Source organism: Ipomoea triloba, chromosome 5, assembly GCF_003576645.1.
Source record: "Ipomoea triloba cultivar NCNSP0323 chromosome 5, ASM357664v1".
Taxonomy (NCBI): domain Eukaryota; kingdom Viridiplantae; phylum Streptophyta; class Magnoliopsida; order Solanales; family Convolvulaceae; genus Ipomoea; species Ipomoea triloba.
In genome coordinates, this window is record NC_044920.1 from 27,762,409 (window position 1) to 27,782,978 (window position 20,570).

The 20,570-nt window shown below is 35.2% G+C and overlaps 5 protein-coding genes across 6 annotated transcripts; 1 reads left to right on the forward strand and 4 right to left on the reverse strand.

Annotated features, from left to right (window-relative positions):
* The first annotated feature begins 1,154 nt into the window (after positions 1-1,154).
* Positions 1,155-4,665, forward strand: LOC116020655 (protein CPR-5). The gene is made up of 5 exons (XM_031261133.1): positions 1,155-1,544; positions 2,272-2,331; positions 2,553-2,588; positions 2,705-3,559; positions 3,858-4,665. The coding sequence occupies exons 1-5, from the start codon at positions 1,170-1,172 to the stop codon at positions 4,395-4,397; spliced, it is 1,866 nt and encodes a 621-aa protein (XP_031116993.1). The 5' UTR covers positions 1,155-1,169; the 3' UTR covers positions 4,398-4,665.
* A 749-nt stretch (positions 4,666-5,414) lies between these two features.
* LOC116020669 (F-box/FBD/LRR-repeat protein At1g13570-like) lies at positions 5,415-7,281 on the reverse strand. The gene is made up of 3 exons (XM_031261153.1): positions 6,376-7,281; positions 6,088-6,255; positions 5,415-5,941 (listed from the first exon to the last, which is right to left on the reverse strand). Exons 1-3 carry the CDS (start codon positions 7,126-7,128, stop codon positions 5,591-5,593), a joined length of 1,272 nt encoding a protein of 423 aa, XP_031117013.1. The 5' UTR covers positions 7,129-7,281; the 3' UTR covers positions 5,415-5,590.
* Positions 7,282-8,650: 1,369 nt separating this feature from the next.
* On the reverse strand, positions 8,651-10,517 carry LOC116020670 (F-box/FBD/LRR-repeat protein At1g13570-like). The gene is made up of 4 exons (XM_031261154.1): positions 10,427-10,517; positions 9,579-10,342; positions 9,286-9,453; positions 8,651-9,180 (listed from the first exon to the last, which is right to left on the reverse strand). Exons 2-4 carry the CDS (start codon positions 10,326-10,328, stop codon positions 8,830-8,832), a joined length of 1,269 nt encoding a protein of 422 aa, XP_031117014.1. The 5' UTR covers positions 10,329-10,342; positions 10,427-10,517; the 3' UTR covers positions 8,651-8,829.
* A 651-nt stretch (positions 10,518-11,168) lies between these two features.
* On the reverse strand, positions 11,169-17,266 carry LOC116020672 (protein HEAT INTOLERANT 4-like). 2 transcript variants are annotated; one of them, XM_031261158.1, is made up of 15 exons: positions 17,148-17,172; positions 16,777-17,112; positions 16,104-16,142; positions 15,949-16,002; positions 15,749-15,812; positions 15,369-15,427; positions 14,775-14,899; positions 14,611-14,670; positions 14,132-14,190; positions 13,318-13,397; positions 13,187-13,225; positions 12,596-12,658; positions 12,427-12,474; positions 12,173-12,301; positions 11,169-11,708 (listed from the first exon to the last, which is right to left on the reverse strand). In XM_031261158.1, the coding sequence occupies exons 2-15, from the start codon at positions 17,089-17,091 to the stop codon at positions 11,661-11,663; spliced, it is 1,182 nt and encodes a 393-aa protein (XP_031117018.1). In that variant the 5' UTR covers positions 17,092-17,112; positions 17,148-17,172; the 3' UTR covers positions 11,169-11,660. The 2 variants fall into 2 exon arrangements, with proteins under 2 accessions (XP_031117018.1, XP_031117017.1); XM_031261157.1 differs by having other exon boundaries at positions 16,777-17,266.
* A 430-nt stretch (positions 17,267-17,696) lies between these two features.
* LOC116020695 (protein HEAT INTOLERANT 4-like) lies at positions 17,697-19,637 on the reverse strand. Its single transcript, XM_031261190.1, has 5 exons — positions 19,148-19,637; positions 18,475-18,513; positions 18,320-18,373; positions 18,120-18,183; positions 17,697-17,798 (listed from the first exon to the last, which is right to left on the reverse strand). Exons 1-5 carry the CDS (start codon positions 19,460-19,462, stop codon positions 17,728-17,730), a joined length of 543 nt encoding a protein of 180 aa, XP_031117050.1. The 5' UTR covers positions 19,463-19,637; the 3' UTR covers positions 17,697-17,727.
* Between the last annotated feature and the right edge of the window lie 933 nt (positions 19,638-20,570).

Sequence of the window (20,570 nt, forward strand, 5' to 3'; positions counted from 1 at the left end):
ACAAAGAGTCAATTTCGATATCTCATCCACTGAGGCTCGAACTCGTGACCTTTCATTTGAGGGAGGCCACTACATGCCATTTGAGCACAAGGTGCTTGGCCATTTTTAGGAAAGTGGTAAAATAAGCTCCAAAGCTTTACTTAAAAAAATCAATTACACCTTTAAACTTTTAAAAATTACAATTAAAATCATAAATATGTTATTTGGAAGCATTAAAGCGCAAAAATCGGTTGGTTACCTGTAATTACAAGTTACCTAAGGTTTTGGTGACCTTTCTTACACTTTCTGGCAATAATCACCCGTGACCGATTATTGCCGGAAAGTGTAGAAAAAGGTCGGTGGAACTCTAGGTAACTTGTAATTATAGGTTACCAACTAGTTTTTAAGCTTCAATGTTTCAAAATGACATGTTTATAAGTTTAATTGCAATTTTTAAAAGTTGAAGGATCTATTTAATTTTTTTAGTAAAATTCAGGAACCTAATTGACCATTTTTTTCTATATTTATTTCACAAATCAATGAAAGACACGCAATAATAATTTATTTAAAAGGTGTATATAAATAGAGTGGGCAAACGTATCAACTAACGGTACTCTGGCGTGTATCAAACTCAACCCCTAATCCCTCTTTTCCATTTTTCAAATCAAATTACAAAGGAATAAAGGTCAAATAGGCCACCGAACTGCACACGAAACTGCAATTAGGCCATTGAACTAAAAAACAATGTAATTGGGTCCCTGAACTACACAAATTCATGCAAATTAACCCAAAGTGACTTATTTGACTTGATCTTCCGGTTACCAACTTTAAAAATAATATTTTAAAACAATTTTAAATAAAATAATTAATTAAAATTAAATTTAAAATTTAAAATTAAAAAAAGGACCCAATTAACTTGTTCCTGTTTTTTTTTTTTTTTTTTCATAAATTTTAATTTTAATTAATTAATTAATTTAAAATTATTTTAAAATATTATTTTTAAAGTTGGTAACCGGAAGATCAAGTCAACAAGTCACTTTGGGTTAATTTGCATGAATTTGTGTAATTCAAGGACCCAATTGCATTGTTTTTGAGTTCGATGGCCTAATTGCAGTTTCGTGTGTAATTCGGTGGCCTATTTGATCCTTATTCCAATTACAAATACAACTTCCTCGCCGTCAAATCTAACCATGGACGCCACCCAACCCGTCAATCCCCCGACGGAACCCGCCTCCGTCAATGACGTCGTCGCTTCCAATCCCACAACCGAAATTCCGCCGCCGTCATTGCCCTCCGTCACCGCCACCGCCACAAATCGGAAGAACACAAAGAAAAAGAGGAGGCCGGCGACTCCGGAGCTCCCCGACTCGCATTCGCCGACGGCATCGTCGTCTTCGGCTTGTTTGAGTGCGACGTCGTTTGCTGGTTCCAAGCAACGAGGGTTTAGGGTCTTCAACGGTCGCCGGAACCCTAGAGCGCTCACTGCGGCCGCCAGGCATAGGGCTGGCGATGTTGATGCCGTCGCTCTCCATCTTGGCATGTCTATTGCAGCTGTATTTGCTCAGGTATACATAGTTATGAAATATGAACTGTAATTATTATGATTATGATTAGTAGTTTATGTTACTCCGTACATTGAAAAAAGTATCGGCTTTTGGGGAAAAGTTTTAAATTTTGGTTTTGAAAATTTTCATCTTTGAGTATTGAGATATGGTTGGAAGTTATGAAGGAAAACATGAAAATTAAGGTGTAAAGAAATTGTTCCAAAGATGTAATAATCATGAGATAGCTAGAGAGGTTCATGTTTAAATTATTTAGCGATTGAATTATGAAGAGAAACTAGTAATTATAATGCTGAAAGTGAACTAATCTTAAAGTGAAAGCTAGCATCCAAATGTCTTGTTCTTTGACCACTATTGTACTTGCAAATTGCTAAAATTTTTATCAAGATGATATTACACTTGAGTCCATCGTCAGATTTGCCAATAACATTATATTTGAAATGTTATTGCAGTTAGTACACCTAGAAATCTGTATAAGATTTACTGTTGCCATTGATTATGGGAAAATTGTATTTGAATTTATTCTTTTCATTTTAGCACTTCCATTTCAAGACCTGAAAGTTCAACTTTCTGTGAGATTCCTGCTGGTTAACTCTGATACCATTTGATTCTTTAAATAAATTGTCTACCTATTCACCACAGTCATCCCAGATAGGATTCTATCTCTTTCACTCTGGTTAATTTTTTTAATTTTATTTTTATTTTTATTTTTTTGTCAATGCTCTTTTAGGTGTTGGAAAGGAAAGATGCAGCCATAGAAAATAATATGTCAGTGGATCATCTCTCTACGGTATATTCTGTGCTCCTCTCTAGGATAATTCTTGAATATTCATCAGTGTGTATTCAATTCCTTTCTGCACTACAAGGAATATATTCTTGTGTTATGAAACCTAATCATCTATGCATGTTAGTACTGTTAGTTATGCGATTAAATACCTTAGCAGATGAGTTTTGCAAAGCATCCTCACAGTTTGATGATGTATATTTTTCCATTGTTCTTTTTCTTCTCAGATTTGCACTTTGGCTGTTCGGGAATCTTTGGCTAATGTGAGAGATTAACATCTTCAGCTAATTCTTGTGGTCACAGTATGCTCTTTTGTCACAATTCCCATCTATTTTAGTCTAGAATTTTATAATCTAATGTGTTTCTTGTATTGATACAGGCTTTTGGGGATCAGTTTGAGTCTTTTGTGAGGAACTTTGAGAAATCATTTAGGAGTACGTTGATGACTCTGAGATTAGTGAATGAGTCATCTATGAAGAATGGGCTAGAGCACCAAAAACCTGCAAACAGAGGGACTTCTATCTCAGAGGTGAATTTGCATTTTAAGGATGGATTAGAAGACCCTGCGTGTGAGTCTTCTATAAAAAATGGAGTAGAGCACCAAAAACCAACAATTGGAGGATCTTCTATCTTAGAGGTGGATATGCAATCACCGTGCATATTAGAAGACTCTGGACGCTATCCTGATCTAAGTGAGTTCAACTTGGAGCCAGCTTTGCAGAGTATTACTTCCAATCATCAAATAAGCAATCAAGATGAACTAAACGAAAATATGTTGGTGGAATCAATGAATCAGCTTACCCTTCATGACAGAGAAACAATAAAGCAGTTAGCGTGTGTTTCTTCAAACACGTCTTGCTCTGCAATTACTAATACCAAGCGTAACACATTTGAAAAGGCTGTTGTGGAGCAGGCTAGATCTAATGATCTTAAGACATTTGAGATTGGTCTTATGATCAAAAAGTTGCAACTTAAAGAAAGACAGCTAGCTGTTAACTCTCAATCTAATATTTTGGAGAGATGGAAATTATCTTTGGGTGTATCTAGGGCATCCTTCAAAGCCGAGAAGTTTAAGAATCAATTAGAAGATGCAAAACATACTGAGCTGCTCAAAACCTGTATTGACTGTCTTGTTGCCGGTCTTTTCATTATGGTGGGATGCCTTGGATATGGAACGTATGTGTATTCTCACCAAAGAATTACTGAAGCTACTGCAGCCTGCACACCTTCCACTGTAAGGAACACTTCATTCTGGATTCTGTTCATTTTATGATTTCCGTTTTTTAGATTCTAGCATTTTTGAACTCTTCAATTAACTCGTCCCCCCTTCAAAGTTGAGAAAAAAAAAAAGTTGGTTGTTTAGCTTCTTTAAATTACTATTGATGAAGTAGAGTTACTATTGTGTGTGCGTGTTTGCAGATAATATTACCAGTGTTATCATGTTGGACATCTAATTCATCGTGTTCTGTTCGTTGTATGCACATTTCTATGCATTCCATACGTTGTTATGCTAATAAAAGATCTTTTCTTAGGAATCTAAGTCTTGGTGGATGCCAAAGTCGATGCTATCTGTCAATTCTGGACTGCAGACTCTGAAGTGCCAAGTTCAAGTTCTATCTCGGATGCTATTTGGTGTACTAATGATCCTGGCAGTTGCTTATTTGCTTTTCCAGCGTTCAGCCACTTCACATCACGCAATGCCTGTTACTTTCATACTGTTATTACTAGGAGCACTGTGTGGTCTTGCTGGAAAGCTTTGCGTCGATACACTGGGAGGCAGCGGATATCATTGGCTATTGTATTGGGAGGTGTTATGCTTATTGCATTTCTTTTCAAACTTCTTTATTTCAACTTTGTGTATTATTCTCGTCGGGCCTGTCACTGCACCAGAAAAGACGGGAACTTGTCAAATTATCGTTCCGTACTGGATGAGGAGAGTTGTCTTCTACTCCACAATGCTCCTGTTTCTCCCGCTGCTGTGCGGTTTGATACCTTTCGCTGGGCCCCGGGAATGGAAAGATCACTTTTCTTCACTGGCCGTCGAATACTTCTGGGGAACAGATTATTATTAGTTAAAACCATCTTCAGAGGAGTAAGAGCCTCCATTCATAATCTCATGGTTTTGGAAGAACTGTGAGAAATAAGTATGAAGTTTATCATCTTTGTGGTATGCATGTAAGTATAGTGTTTGTAATAAGCCTAGCTAGCTAGCTGCCTTAGTGTCAACCTTGTTCTGAGTTAATGGATTTTCAGGCTTTTGAAGAATCAAGCTGAGTTGTAAAGTTTTATAAATTATTTTGGAACAAGCATTTTGCTCATATGACCACATTTTTTTTTTTTTTACTTTGGGTTGTTAATTATTATTATTATTATTATTATTTGATACGAGGAAACCCCCGCAGTTCCTAAGGGTGTGTATTGAGTCCTGTGTAATAGTTTACAAACTACAAATAAGAAATAAACTATAGGCTCGATCAAGATGTGATGTTTTACTGTCTTTAGGTATAAAAGTTATACTTCATCTACTCAACCACCTATTTTGAGGCCTATTTGTACATTTATTTAATTATCATAATGGAATCCAACTTCTACCTTGGAAGTTACTATTTTCAAGCTTTTCAGTGTAAAGTTTGAATCTCTCAATTAAGAGATTTTCCTAATTAGAGATCACCAACTGACTAACACAGCATTTCATGAAACTATTAGGTTTCCCCAATTTAACTTTAGACTTGTTTTACTAAATTTAACTTTTTTAAGCAAATAAAGAAAAGATAATAGAAATACCCAACACATCAAGCATGCTGTACATGTTATTTCATTTTTTTTTTTTAATTTTTGAAACACATGTTATTTCATTTAACATCATTAACAACTTAAAAAGAAGGGTAAAATTGAAATAAATTTGAAAGGATACAATATTGCAAGTATAATGCACAAGTTATTATTGCAACTAATTATACAAACATATTCTTTATTCTTGTTAAATCATCACAATTATTGCTAATATATATATATATATATATATATATATATATATATATATATATATATATATATGAGTTTGAAACATGCTTGAGTAGTTCTAAATAAAGTCATAAGAAACACCAGCAGCATATGTAAAATCTGGTACAATTAGCATTAGCAAAAAGAACATTCTTGGAGTCTACTAAACAAGGTGCATCATCCTTTACATCCAAACTAAACTGAACCCATGGAGCTAACTTCATCATACTAAATTCTTACAAGGTTAAAAAAAACCATGTTTTCAAGTAGTCCGAAAAAGGAGCTGGATGTCGTGTTCATTGTTCAATGAAAGCGATTGGTGCTTTCGTTCGAAGCAAAAAATTATTGCTTTCGGAGATGCACGAGGAAAAAGCAACAACTCCCTTAGGCGGCTATTGACATATTCGGAGTTATCACCCGCCCATACCATCATACGAACTTTCCTTAGTGTAGGAGATTTTGAAAGCAACGTTTTCACAAAAAGCATTTCAAGTGTAGATCCACGAAACTCGAAAATCGTGATTGTGTCAAGAATCTCTAGATCCTGCTTAATAATGCAACTGTTTGGATCCTCCATAAGTCTTATACCCTTTGTAATATCACAACAACATAGCTACAAAACAACAACCATGAGGATGAAATTAACAAGGAATTGAAAAGAAAACAATCATATATGATTGCCAAATATATATATATATATATATATATATATATATATATATATATATATGTATAGTCCAAAGGGGTTTTGTGTCTTACATCATTGAATGCCCAAATCTTCAGTTCACATAGGGTGGGGGAATTCTGAAGCAACTGCAAAGCAAAGGCAAGCTGCTCTGGACATGAAACATTTAACTCATACAGATTAATCGTTTTCAAATTTATTGCGGTTGGTAATGTCACTCTGGCGATTTCTGCATTTTTACACTTCAAAAAAATAAATATATATGAGCATTGAAAGAACTCTGTCAATCCTTCCTACTAAGTACTAATCAATCCATTTGCATAAAGGAAGAGAATGCGAAAGTAGAGATTCTCATTTCTCACCGGCACCGGAACCAAAGTGGCATTCAAGCTAAGGGTCTTAATTATTTCCAAATAACGCGTAAAACATCTGGAATCATCAAGCTTCCTTCCAAACACAGAATCAACAACAGTATATCTTTCAAGTTTTGGACTGCAGATCTCAAAATTAGTGATCCCTTCACAACAAAAGAAGGACAGATCCTCAAGATTAGGGATCGTGTAGCCAATTCCCTTAACGGTATCACTGAATTCAACATCCCAGAAAGCTAACGAAGTGAGGCAGGGAAATATACATCCAGGGCGAGGGATCGGCAAATCGAAAATGAAATAGCCGAGAGAGAGTCGCTTAATTGTCCGGCACGAGAATATACACATTGGCAGCTTATGGAAGCGCGAAATGAACAACTCAAGTTCCTCTAGATCATTTCTATTTCTGGAAAGAAAACGACACCACAGATCTAAATCACACTGCCGGGGCTTAGGATCCGATACGTCTTCAAGGTGTAGAGTGAATTTCTTAACGGCTCCAGTACGGAGCAAGAAAATATCATTTATTGCGCTAATCTGAGCCGTACCTTCCTCGCCTTCCTCATCATCTTCGTACCTTGAGGAGAAGGATTCGAAGAACTCTCGATCAAACACAAGCCGCCCAAGCCGCAACCAAGCATCCTTCCAGCGAGTTGAGAGCACTGCAGTTCTTGCCGCGTCTCGAATCGGCAAGCGCTCCAAAATCCTTTCCTTCACTTCTGCGGGCAGTGAACTTATTACATCCATCCGCTTCGGATTTTCTTCCAAAACAAGAAAGTTAAAATCGCTCGATTCTCAATCCAAAACAAGAAAATCCGATTCGGATTTTCTTCCAAAACAAGAAAGTTAAAATCGCTCGATTCTCATTCCAATTCAGCTCACAAAAGAAATCTTGATGAATTTGGGAAGAAACCGGGAGAAGTGTCAGACACCCTTGCCGCCTTTTTATACTGTATACACTTGTAGATGTTTGAGTTTGGAAGAATAGTGGGAAACTTGGTTTGGGCGGCAACATTGTGTCTAGACAGTTCTTATATCGTGGACCGCGGGCCACAGTGCATTGTGGACCACGGTCCACGATATAATTTGCGGTGTCCAGACCACTAACCGCTCAATATTTCCAATACCCAAAATTTGACTTTTATAATGTAACAGAATTGATGTTTATAATGCATAAAATTCATGTTTATAATATACATACACATGAACACGATATGATGAACATGAATTATGTGTATTATGTTAAGTATTTAATTCATATTCATTATACCGTGTTTATGTATATATGTATTATGAATATAATATAAAATCAAATTCTGTGTATTGGGTAAGAGTCTCTGGTCTATTAATAGTATCAACCAATGCATTATATTTAATAACATTTATTAATATTTATAATATTTATTCTATATATTTTCACGAACATAAATACTAATGTATATAAATACTAAATTGTAAAAAAAATACTAAATTGTATATGCACCATATATATATATATATATATATATATATATATATAAAATAATAGATTCATAATATCCATAACAACAAAGTTTGTTGTGTAAGAGCATATATTATCATTCTAAACCCAACAAATTAATATTCTCGATAATCTTTTTTTTATGAAATTTTAATTGCATTCCCCCTTGCGAGTCCCAAATTACCCTTCCCATACTCACTAGCACAAATCCTGCCTTCCACCTTCTACCGCATACTAATTGAAACTACATTTCTATATGGATTATTTACCACTACTCACATTCCTAATCCTATTCTTATTCCTTGGAAACACGATTTACAGAGAATTGGAAACACGATTTATGTAATATTGCAGAGAATACACATTGAACTCCTGAATTGATAGTACAAGAAAAATGTGTATTACAACACCCCAACACCAGAAGAGTACAATGTTAATAATAGTACATTGCTGCTAACAGCTTTAACAGGAGGAGGAATAACATGTCATCAGGTAACAAATTCTCTGACAAAGTATTACAATATGCTGAGAAATAAAAGAAATGTCTCATTTAACATCATTAACAACTTAATAAGAAGGGTAAAATCGAAATAAATTTGTAAGGATACAACATCGCAAGTATAATGTACAAGTTATTATTGCAACTAATTATACAAACATATTCTTTATTCCTGTTAAATCATCACAATTATTGCTAATATATATATATATATATATATATATATATATATGAGTTTGAAACATGCTTGAGTAGCTCTAAATAAAGTCATAAGAAACACCAGCAGCATATGTAAAATCTAGTACAATTAACATTGGCAAAAAGAACATTCTTGGAGTCTACTAAACAAGGTGCATCATCCTTTACATCCAAACTAAACTGAACCCATGGAGCTAAATTCCTACAAGGTTAATATATATATATATATATATATATATATATATATATATATATATATATATATATGTTTTCAAATAGTCCGAAAAAGGAGCCGGATGTCACGTTCATTGTTCAACAAAAACAATTTGTGCTTTTGTTCAAGGCAAAAAATTTGTGCTTTCGGAGATGCACGAGGAAAAAGCAGCAACTCCCTTAGGTGGCTATTGACATCTTCGGAGTTATCATCAGCACATACCATAATATTAAGTATCTTCAGTGCAGGAGATTTTGAAAGCAACATTTTCACAAAAAGCATTTCAAGTGTAGATCCACCTAACCCGGAAATCATGATTGTGTCAAGAATCTTCAGATCCTGCTTAATGATGCAACTGTTTGGATCCTCCATAAGTCTTGTACCCATTGTTATATCACAACAACATAGCTACAACACAACAACCATGAGGAGGAAATTAACAAGGAATTGAAAAGAAAACATCATATATGATTGCCAACTATATATATAGTCCTCAGGGGTTTTGTGTCTTACACTATTGAATGCCAGAATCCTCAGCGCACATAGGGTGGGGGAATTCTGAACCAACTGCAAAGCAAAGGCAAGCTGCTCTGGACATGAAACATTTAACTCATACAGATCAATCGTTTTCAAATTTATTGCGGTTGGTAATGTCACTCTGGCGATTTCTGCATTTTTACACTTCAAAAATATATATATATGAGCATTGAAAGAACTCTGTCAAGTGTCAATCCTTCCTACTAATCAATCCATTTGCATAAAGGAAGAGAATGCAAAAGTACAGTATAGAGATTCTCATTTCTCACCGGCACAGGCAACAAATTGGCACTCAAGCTAAGGGTCGTAATTATTTGCAAATAACGCGTAAAACATCTGGATTCATCAAGCTTCCTCCCAAACAGAGAATCAGCAACAGTATATCTTTCAAGTTTTGGACTGCAGATCTCAAAATTAGTGATCCCTTGACAACAAAAGGACAGCTCCTCAAGATTAGGAATAGTGTAGCCAATTCCCTTAACGTTATCACTAAATTCAACATTCCAGAAAACTAATGAAGTGAGGCAGGGAAATATACATCCAGGGCCAGGGATCGGCAAATCGAAAATGAAATAGCCGAGAGAGAGTTGCTTAATTGTCCGGCACGAGAATATATAAGACGGCAGCTTATGGATACGCGAAATAAACAACTCAAGTTCCTCTAGGTCATTTCTATTTCTTGAAAGAAAACGACACCACAGATCTAAATCAGACTGCCGGGGCTTAGGATCCGATACGTCTTCAAGGTGTAGAGTGAATTTCTTAACGGCTCCAGCACGGAGCAAGAGAATATCATTTATTGTGCTAATCTGAGCCATACCTTCCTCGCCTTCCTCATCATCTTCGTACCTTGAGGAGAAGCATTCGAAGAACTCTCGATCAAACACAAGCCGCCCAAGCCGCAACCAAACATCATTCCAGTGAGTTGAGAGCACAGCAGTTCTGGCCGCGTCTCGAATCGGCAAGCACTCCAAAATCCTTTGCTTCACTTCTGCGGGCAGTGAACTTATTACATCCATCCGCTTCGGATTTTCTTCCAAAACAAGAAAGTTAAAATCGCTCGATTCTCATTCCAATTCAGCTCACAAAAGAAATTTTGATGAATTTGGGAAGAAACCGGGAGAAGTGTCAGAAACCCTTGCCGCGTTTTTATACTGTATACACTGGTAGATGTTTGAGTTTGGAAGAATAGTGGGAAACTTGGTTCGGGCGGCAACAGTGGGCTAACATTGTTTCTAGACCACTAACCGGCTCAATATTATTATATTGTAGACACTAATTCAATACACAAAATTTAATTTCAAGAATTCATGTTCATAATGCATAAAATTCATGTTTACAATACATATACACATAAACACATATGATGAACATGAATTTTGTATATTATAAATATGAATTTTGTGTATTATATTAAGTGTTTAAGTCATATTCATTACCGTGTTTATGTATATGTGTATTATGAGCATGAATTTTGTATATCATAATTAAATTCTGTGCTATAGTCTATTAATAGTATCAACCAGTGCATTATATTTAATAACATTTATTAATATTTATTCTATATATCTTCACGAACATAAATATTAATGTATATAAATACTAAATTATATATGCATCATATATATTATATCCACAACAACAAAGTTTATTGCATAAGAGCATATTTATCTTTATTCTAAGTTCATTATCATTCTAAACACAAAAAAATTAATATTCTCGATAATCTTTTCTCTATGAAATATAATTACATACCCCAAACTACATTTCTATATGGATTATTTATCACTACTCACATTCCTATTCCTTGGAAACACGATTTATGTAATATTGCAGAGAATACACATTGAACTCCTGAATTGATAGTACAAGAAAAATGTGTATTACAAAACCCCAACACCAGAAGAGTACAATGTTAATAATAGTACATTGCTGCTAACAGCTTTAACAGGAGGAATAACATGTCATAAGGTAACAAATTCTCTGACAAAGTATTACAATATGCTGAGAAATAAAACGGGAACATATCCAAGGCTTTCACTGACCTTCAGAATCCTAAAACTAAGCTTAAGAACATCCATCATCAACGGGTTGACATGTGTGTCATCGAATCTAGAGACCAGATCAGAAGAAAACAAAATTCAATTCAATTCTCATCTTCATATTCTCTCTCTCTCTACGGAGTACATACGCTATGAAATTGTAATAGAAGCTAGACTTTAGAATACATGCTCAATTGAGCTGCACTTGGGCAGCTCTGGGCTACTGATGAGTCATCAGTTTTACGCTCTAGAACAAAATGGGGGGTATTCTATTTCCTCCATTAAATTCCTACTTGGAGGAGGTGTATGTCACAAAATTTCATGAGCCTTCCCGTAGTATCTGTTTATGAATGGAGACTGCAAGAAAAGATTCACAACAAAATTCAACTTGTCAGAATGAAGCATGTTTGTAAGTTTTCATGATAATTTCCCAGGGTATATTACTATACATTTTTAAAAGAACGATTATAAATTGCAGATTGATAGCAGAGAGACAATCAAGCATTCAAGGTGTAGACAGCAAACCAAACAACTAGTACATCTATGCTATATGATTAGAAGCACTGCATAAAAGATTTTCTTAGTTAAAAAGGTGTTGAGGGAATTAAGTTCTGCTCGGGTTATCCATTTTATTTTCTACGGAAAAAAGGTTATCAAAGCTAGGAACTTATTATGGAACCTTATTATCAGGTGTTTACAATTCCAATTTGTGATTTACACCCAGAGCAACTATGTTTTAATGACCCCAATTTATGCTGTGCCATAAATGCACATAGACTAATTACACCAACAAGGAAAAAAATATAAATCATGATTCTGACCTTCACGTTTGATACATCAGGAGCATCAGGTGAGGTCACAGGATAAAACTTGTAGAATCTCATATTTTCGAATGCAGCCTTTTTTTCCGCGCTCATTTCTGCTATTGCCTTTTTCCGGGCTTCCCTTGCCTATATGGAAAATTGATATTGTGCTCAAAACACAAAGGATAGGATATTTCTCCTGAAAGTATTAGGAAATAGAAAAAGGGAAGATGGAAGAAGGGTGGGGTTTGCAGGAAACTTTAACCAAATACCTCACGGTTAGCTTTTTTGGCTTCACGGACCTTTTCCTTAATAAAGTTCTGATATAAAAAGAACATAAATATATAAGTAAACTAATTTAAGATCATCAATTACCAAGAGAAAATACAACACATATAGTTCAAGATAGTGTTACATGCTTATTGCAAATAATAAGTTTACCTTGAAGGCATCTTTTTGATCTTCCGACAACTCCTCGTCTTCAATAAGTTTGTCTGTAAATTCCTATATGATCAACAATCAAAGTCAGTAGCAAGGGCATGGTTTGTACATTCAGAAATACATGCACTTTTCTGCTCAAGTAATAGATACTTCACGGTTTATATTTGGTGCTTGTTTATACTTTATACTCCAAAAAGCATAAGCTATGCCAATTATTAAACAGAGAAAAAGGCCTCCATAGGCAAATTAGAGCTCCTTTTCAGAAAAGCCTTTTTTTCTAATAAGCTCCAACTGGGCCAAACAAGAACTTGGTAGAGTATTAAATTATTTCCCATCATCAGCTAAACTAGTTTTAGAAAATAACGGACATTGGCCAAGAGACCTCTCAAAGTTTCAAATGATAAATATTTGTAATATCAGTATAAACAAGTATCAAAGACTTATACTGGAGAATACCTAAAACATACTTTTCATGTGGGCATATTTCCTTAATTAGAATAAGAAAATGTACAGGAATTTCCTTAAGAGTCAGTTGACTGAACCAATCACAGATAGAGGGAGAAGGGATGGGACAGTGATTAAGCCACTTACATCAAGTTCATCAAGTTCCCAATCAAACTCGCAGAAAACCTGGAAGAAAGCTCAATTATAAACAAAATGGAAATATATAGTAAAAATGTCACCTAATATCTGTAGCACTTTTATTTCATAAGAAATCTTACAGGTTTGGGTTCTTCTGGATATATAATCTGCACTATAGTGCTCTGTTCAAGCTCATCTTCCTTGAAAGGCTGGTAGAAATCTGTGAAGAGAATAGAAAATTGTCAGTAAACTTCCAATTGAAGCAAATCACTAAAAAGAACAGTCCATAGACAATTGCTGATATATATAATGATTTCAAGATATGGTCTTAATACATATGACTCAAATGCATTTGTTCTTTAATTAGCCAGCAGGAAATTTTAAACCACATTCATGATTTCATGAAAGTAGTAAAGAGACACAGCAGCTAATTAGGAAGTGACGCACAATGTTACTAGGTTTTATCAATGACGATCAGTACAGTAGAAGGCACATACATGGTTTGTGTAAAACAAGAGCAGAATACAAATTCTGCAGGCATTAGAATTTCATGGGCAAATGATGAAATGAAGCAGACTTAGAGCTAGTGAGCTACTATGATTATTACTGGGGTGTCTTTTCTAAGAGAGCTGACATCAGTTATATCTCATAAGATACATCATATTTTCCATGTGAACCAAAGCAAGAGAATGTTGCTTACACCTGACATTAGAAACATTCATTAAGTGACAGTTAACAAATACACTCCAAAAACAGAATACTAAATCCTGGGTCAAACCTACTTACAGGTATGGCCAATTGATTTGAATGTTAGTCTAGCATTTATAAACTCAAGGAAAAAGTCTACATCCTAAGTACAAAGCTGAGTATTTGAAAGAAAAGCATCAATGACAACATAGAAGATACAAAAGAAACAAATTCAAATCTTTAGCAAGGGAATATATGGTGACTCACATGGTAGGCAATATTCAAACTTCTTCACACGCTCCAACTTCAAATGTTTTAGGCCAGCCCTATGAAAACAATGAAGAGATATTAGATATTAATCATAAAAAAGGTGTGTGCTTTGGAGGCCAAAATTTGCATTACACAAACTCAAAAGGGAAAGGGAAAACAGAAAGAGCGAGAGGAAATGGGGGGAGATGAACTAACGCAAGATTTCAGCAGTCAAAATTAAATTTATTTTTGGTAGAAACACCTAACTTAGTGAAAGGAACGGTAGAAGTGTTCATCCTAATTGCAAAATGATAAACTACATGGAAGCATCACAATCCCAAAAATTGTTGGCTCAAATGGAAGAACCTCAAAGGTGAAATATAAATCTTTAGAAGGACCCAAGTTTATAAAATGCATTTAGGTCCCCCAACAATAGGATAGTTGAACCAACAGTATAAATTTTCTAAACAGAATTTGAATGCATGATGAAATTATACCTTCTTTGAGTACAACCCAATATAAAAATTTGGGATTTAAGTCTTTCAACCTGAGAATCCCTGAAGGATAAAGGAAGTTGAAAAGAATTATTTGCTTTGAAAAAGAACGTAAGCATACTCGGTAGGAATCCATTTAATAGGATTGAACAAAAAGATGAAAATACCTATTTTCCAAAGGTATGTATGGAACCCAATCCATTTTCATCTGTTTCATGGGCACTATTTCTTCAGCTTCCCTCTGTACAGAGTTTATTCCAATTTTGTCTGAAGGTGGAAAAGGTGAAACCACCTGTCAAAGAAGAAATGTGGGAAGAAAATTGAGGAAAATCCAAATACTAATCAATGCAGTAAATTATGATATATATACACACACAAACACTCCAATAGATTGATGAATATGTAATTCATTGGCTTTACAATTTTCATACATATATTTATGCACTTTAAAGTAGAGAATCTTATGAACAGAACTTCAAAGCAGAACCTCTTTATAGTGTCTACCTTGGGATGTAATTGGAAAAATGGTTTTGATAGAACAATATAACTAGTCCACAATAGATACTTGCAGTTGCAAAAATCTAGAATTCTAGAGGAGATGTTAATGATAAAAAAAAAAAAAAAAAAAAAAAAAAAAACATCAAATTGCATTACTCACTATGCCATAACACACGTAGGAGACTTAGAACAATTCAAAGCACTACCAGCAAAAAGACAACTCACAACCTGACAGGTCTAATACAAAAAGCTTAAGAACTTACAGCAACCACAACTGGTATGCATGTAACTTTTGCTTGACCTTGAAATGAGACCAATTGTGCTGCAATAAAGAAAGATGAATTAGAAGAAGATAATTGATAGCAAGAAACCAATATTAAGATACTTACAAAATGAGTTATAACAAGATACTTGATAACAAGAAATTGCAATTGATGAAATAATGTTTGCCAACATGAAATGACTCTAAATCATATTGTTAACAATACATACAATGTGATTGGATTTCAATGAAAGCCACATCAATACCATTGCAGAATATTTTTGTTCATCAGATAGAAAGCTTAAATTCAATTGACTGGAAAGCAATTGTGAGCACTATCTACAATCTAGAGAATGCAAGTAAGGTCCATTTGGCACTTACGTTCTGTACAGCCAAAAAGGTAGACTTTTTTGCCATATAACTTTCCACCTTCTTCAAAAGCTTCCTGTTAATAAGCACACCAAAAAAAACGATTCATTTTTCTTCTCTATATAGTGTCAACTTTGCAATTGAAAATTCAAACAATGAATTTCTAGAGAACATAACAAAACAGAAATTTCATTGCACACTAATATACTAACCTCCAGATTTGAGAAGTTCCATTTATATTGATAGACCATGTCCAGCTGATCCCACTGCAAACAGGAAAATGCGAAGAACCAAAGACAATGAGTGAAAAAGGAAGCATAGGTCAATCTAATACCTGTTGAAGATAAGAAAGTTATCAGAACCAAACCTCAGTACCAACAGGGAAAACTTGTTGCCATAGATCTTCCTGCAAACACATAGTAAAAAAAAATTAAGCAAATTTGAGATTCTTCCACAACTGAATCAATTAGTTTCCACTACAATGACGAGTGCAGTTCCCAAAGCCTTTCTCAGAATATATAATTATAGCAATACTTTGGATCAAAAATATCTTTAAAATACCCATGAGATAAAACAGAAATTACAAAAAGAGCATCAGCTACTTTTAGTTTAAGACAATAAGAAAACAACTTCAGATAACATTATACAAGTCATTTGTTTTATACACAAAAGTAAGGCATTTCTAGGAGCAAATGTATGCATTTACAGTACTGAATCAGTAATTCATTCCCTTTTCTCTATAATTGGAACCACATAAACTAAATTAAAGGCTAAGTGAGACATTTCATTTTGTATCTAGCAGCCTCATCCCATACAGTTCCAATAAAGATGTCAATAAACTAAATATGCAGCTATACTCACACATAATTACACATCTGCAACAGCTGGCTTTGTACAGAAAAATCAAGCGTCCTCACCAAAGCACCAGATCAAAAATACAACTTCAAATCCAAAGCAATCACCCCAATGTAATTCAAAATAACCCTACTACACTACGAAAACTGGAGGAACGCAAGTATAGAAAAACGAAACATGTATACCAAATTGCGCTTCTCGGGGAAGTACTCGGTTTCAGTGTCCTGTTTGGAAGTCCTAGCTCGTTTAGCTCGAGTCCTGGTAGGTTTTTTGCTGGGCTCGCCCTCAGCCAAAGACTTGCTAGGCTCTTCCGTGTCCTCCTGAGCAGCAGATTGGCTCTGCTCCTCCGCCGACTGGCTAGGCTCCGGCTCCGGCTCCGGTTCATTCTCCTTCTCTTCCGCGGATTTGCTCTGCTGCTTCCTCCTCGTGGTCTTCTTCTCCTTCGCCTCCGCAGGAGCTTTGTCCTTCTGGCTCGCCTTTCTCTTTGCACCTCTCTTCATTGCCGATATAGAGAGAGAGAGAGAAAGTGTGTGTATCTGAGTGTAGATATAGAGAGAGAGAGAGAGAGAGAGAAGAGAGATTTTGAAGGGTTGTAGAAGAGAGGGGGGGTTAGTTGGGTGCGAGCTGCGAATTTTGAATGGAAAGGGCTGAAATGAGATGGCGGAAACCGGAAAGTGGAAGAACCTAGCGAGGCGGAAAGGGTATATATTTGGGGGATGCTTTGCTTTGCTAGCTAGCGTTATTTTGAAGCGCGTGCTAATTACGCGGATTTGTAGTATGATTCACGCGCGGGAATTCTGAATTAATATATACAAAGTTAACATGTTTGGGCCGGATTCTTATTCGAACGTTAATGTGCCCCCAAAAGCCCACTGTTTAGCCCAATCAAAAGCCCCGACCATAAAGCCTGTTAAACTCTGTCGGTTTATCTACTTCAGAATAAGGCAAACTACGACGATCACTAAATATTCATTTTTAATGTACTAGAAATTCANAAAAAAAAAAAAAAAAAAAAAAAAAAAAAACATCAAATTGCATTACTCACTATGCCATAACACACGTAGGAGACTTAGAACAATTCAAAGCACTACCAGCAAAAAGACAACTCACAACCTGACAGGTCTAATACAAAAAGCTTAAGAACTTACAGCAACCACAACTGGTATGCATGTAACTTTTGCTTGACCTTGAAATGAGACCAATTGTGCTGCAATAAAGAAAGATGAATTAGAAGAAGATAATTGATAGCAAGAAACCAATATTAAGATACTTACAAAATGAGTTATAACAAGATACTTGATAACAAGAAATTGCAATTGATGAAATAATGTTTGCCAACATGAAATGACTCTAAATCATATTGTTAACAATACATACAATGTGATTGGATTTCAATGAAAGCCACATCAATACCATTGCAGAATATTTTTGTTCATCAGATAGAAAGCTTAAATTCAATTGACTGGAAAGCAATTGTGAGCACTATCTACAATCTAGAGAATGCAAGTAAGGTCCATTTGGCACTTACGTTCTGTACAGCCAAAAAGGTAGACTTTTTTGCCATATAACTTTCCACCTTCTTCAAAAGCTTCCTGTTAATAAGCACACCAAAAAAAACGATTCATTTTTCTTCTCTATATAGTGTCAACTTTGCAATTGAAAATTCAAACAATGAATTTCTAGAGAACATAACAAAACAGAAATTTCATTGCACACTAATATACTAACCTCCAGATTTGAGAAGTTCCATTTATATTGATAGACCATGTCCAGCTGATCCCACTGCAAACAGGAAAATGCGAAGAACCAAAGACAATGAGTGAAAAAGGAAGCATAGGTCAATCTAATACCTGTTGAAGATAAGAAAGTTATCAGAACCAAACCTCAGTACCAACAGGGAAAACTTGTTGCCATAGATCTTCCTGCAAACACATAGTAAAAAAAAATTAAGCAAATTTGAGATTCTTCCACAACTGAATCAATTAGTTTCCACTACAATGACGAGTGCAGTTCCCAAAGCCTTTCTCAGAATATATAATTATAGCAATACTTTGGATCAAAAATATCTTTAAAATACCCATGAGATAAAACAGAAATTACAAAAAGAGCATCAGCTACTTTTAGTTTAAGACAATAAGAAAACAACTTCAGATAACATTATACAAGTCATTTGTTTTATACACAAAAGTAAGGCATTTCTAGGAGCAAATGTATGCATTTACAGTACTGAATCAGTAATTCATTCCCTTTTCTCTATAATTGGAACCACATAAACTAAATTAAAGGCTAAGTGAGACATTTCATTTTGTATCTAGCAGCCTCATCCCATACAGTTCCAATAAAGATGTCAATAAACTAAATATGCAGCTATACTCACACATAATTACACATCTGCAACAGCTGGCTTTGTACAGAAAAATCAAGCGTCCTCACCAAAGCACCAGATCAAAAATACAACTTCAAATCCAAAGCAATCACCCCAATGTAATTCAAAATAACCCTACTACACTACGAAAACTGGAGGAACGCAAGTATAGAAAAACGAAACATGTATACCAAATTGCGCTTCTCGGGGAAGTACTCGGTTTCAGTGTCCTGTTTGGAAGTCCTAGCTCGTTTAGCTCGAGTCCTGGTAGGTTTTTTGCTGGGCTCGCCCTCAGCCAAAGACTTGCTAGGCTCTTCCGTGTCCTCCTGAGCAGCAGATTGGCTCTGCTCCTCCGCCGACTGGCTAGGCTCCGGCTCCGGCTCCGGTTCATTCTCCTTCTCTTCCGCGGATTTGCTCTGCTGCTTCCTCCTCGTGGTCTTCTTCTCCTTCGCCTCCGCAGGAGCTTTGTCCTTCTGGCTCGCCTTTCTCTTTGCACCTCTCTTCATTGCCGATATAGAGAGAGAGAGAGAAAGTGTGTGTATCTGAGTGTAGATATAGAGAGAGAGAGAGAGAGAGAGAAGAGAGATTTTGAAGGGTTGTAGAAGAGAGGGGGGGTTAGTTGGGTGCGAGCTGCGAATTTTGAATGGAAAGGGCTGAAATGAGATGGCGGAAACCGGAAAGTGGAAGAACCTAGCGAGGCGGAAAGGGTATATATTTGGGGGATGCTTTGCTTTGCTAGCTAGCGTTATTTTGAAGCGCGTGCTAATTACGCGGATTTGTAGTATGATTCACGCGCGGGAATTCTGAATTAATATATACAAAGTTAACATGTTTGGGCCGGATTCTTATTCGAACGTTAATGTGCCCCCAAAAGCCCACTGTTTAGCCCAATCAAAAGCCCCGACCATAAAGCCTGTTAAACTCTGTCGGTTTATCTACTTCAGAATAAGGCAAACTACGACGATCACTAAATATTCATTTTTAATGTACTAGAAATTCAATTTTAGATAATACGTTAAAAAAGAATTTATATTACATTAAAAATGAACGTGTAGTACACTAAAAATGAATATATACGTTAATTGTTCATTTTACAACGTAGATCATGGTTCATTGTATAATGATGGTTAGAATCGAAAAATACCATTTTCTAAAATATGATTTCACTTGAAAAATTCATTGAAATGATTAAAAGTGTCCAAAATATGATGGTTTGTGGTGTTAAATGCCGAAAACGATTGTTTATGACTAAATTTGAAAATACTATCAAAGACAATGGACCTCCGCTATAATTAATTCATTTGGAAAATAATAACAAAATTGAAGAAACAAAAATATCATTACCTAAAATAGGGTTTTATCGAAAAAGTCGAGCCAAAAGTGTTCAAAATATGATAGTTTAAAGTGTTAAATATAAAATACGATAATCTGAGACTAAATTTAAAATTGTCATAAAAGATAAGGGACATCCGTTTGAATTAACTCTTATTATTATATTATAATAAAGTAGTATCAGCATTTGGGTGTTTAAAAAATATAATGGAGTTGTCAAAAATCAAAATAGAGTGCATTTATTCTAAAGAAATACTTTGTATATGTTTGCATCAATTATCT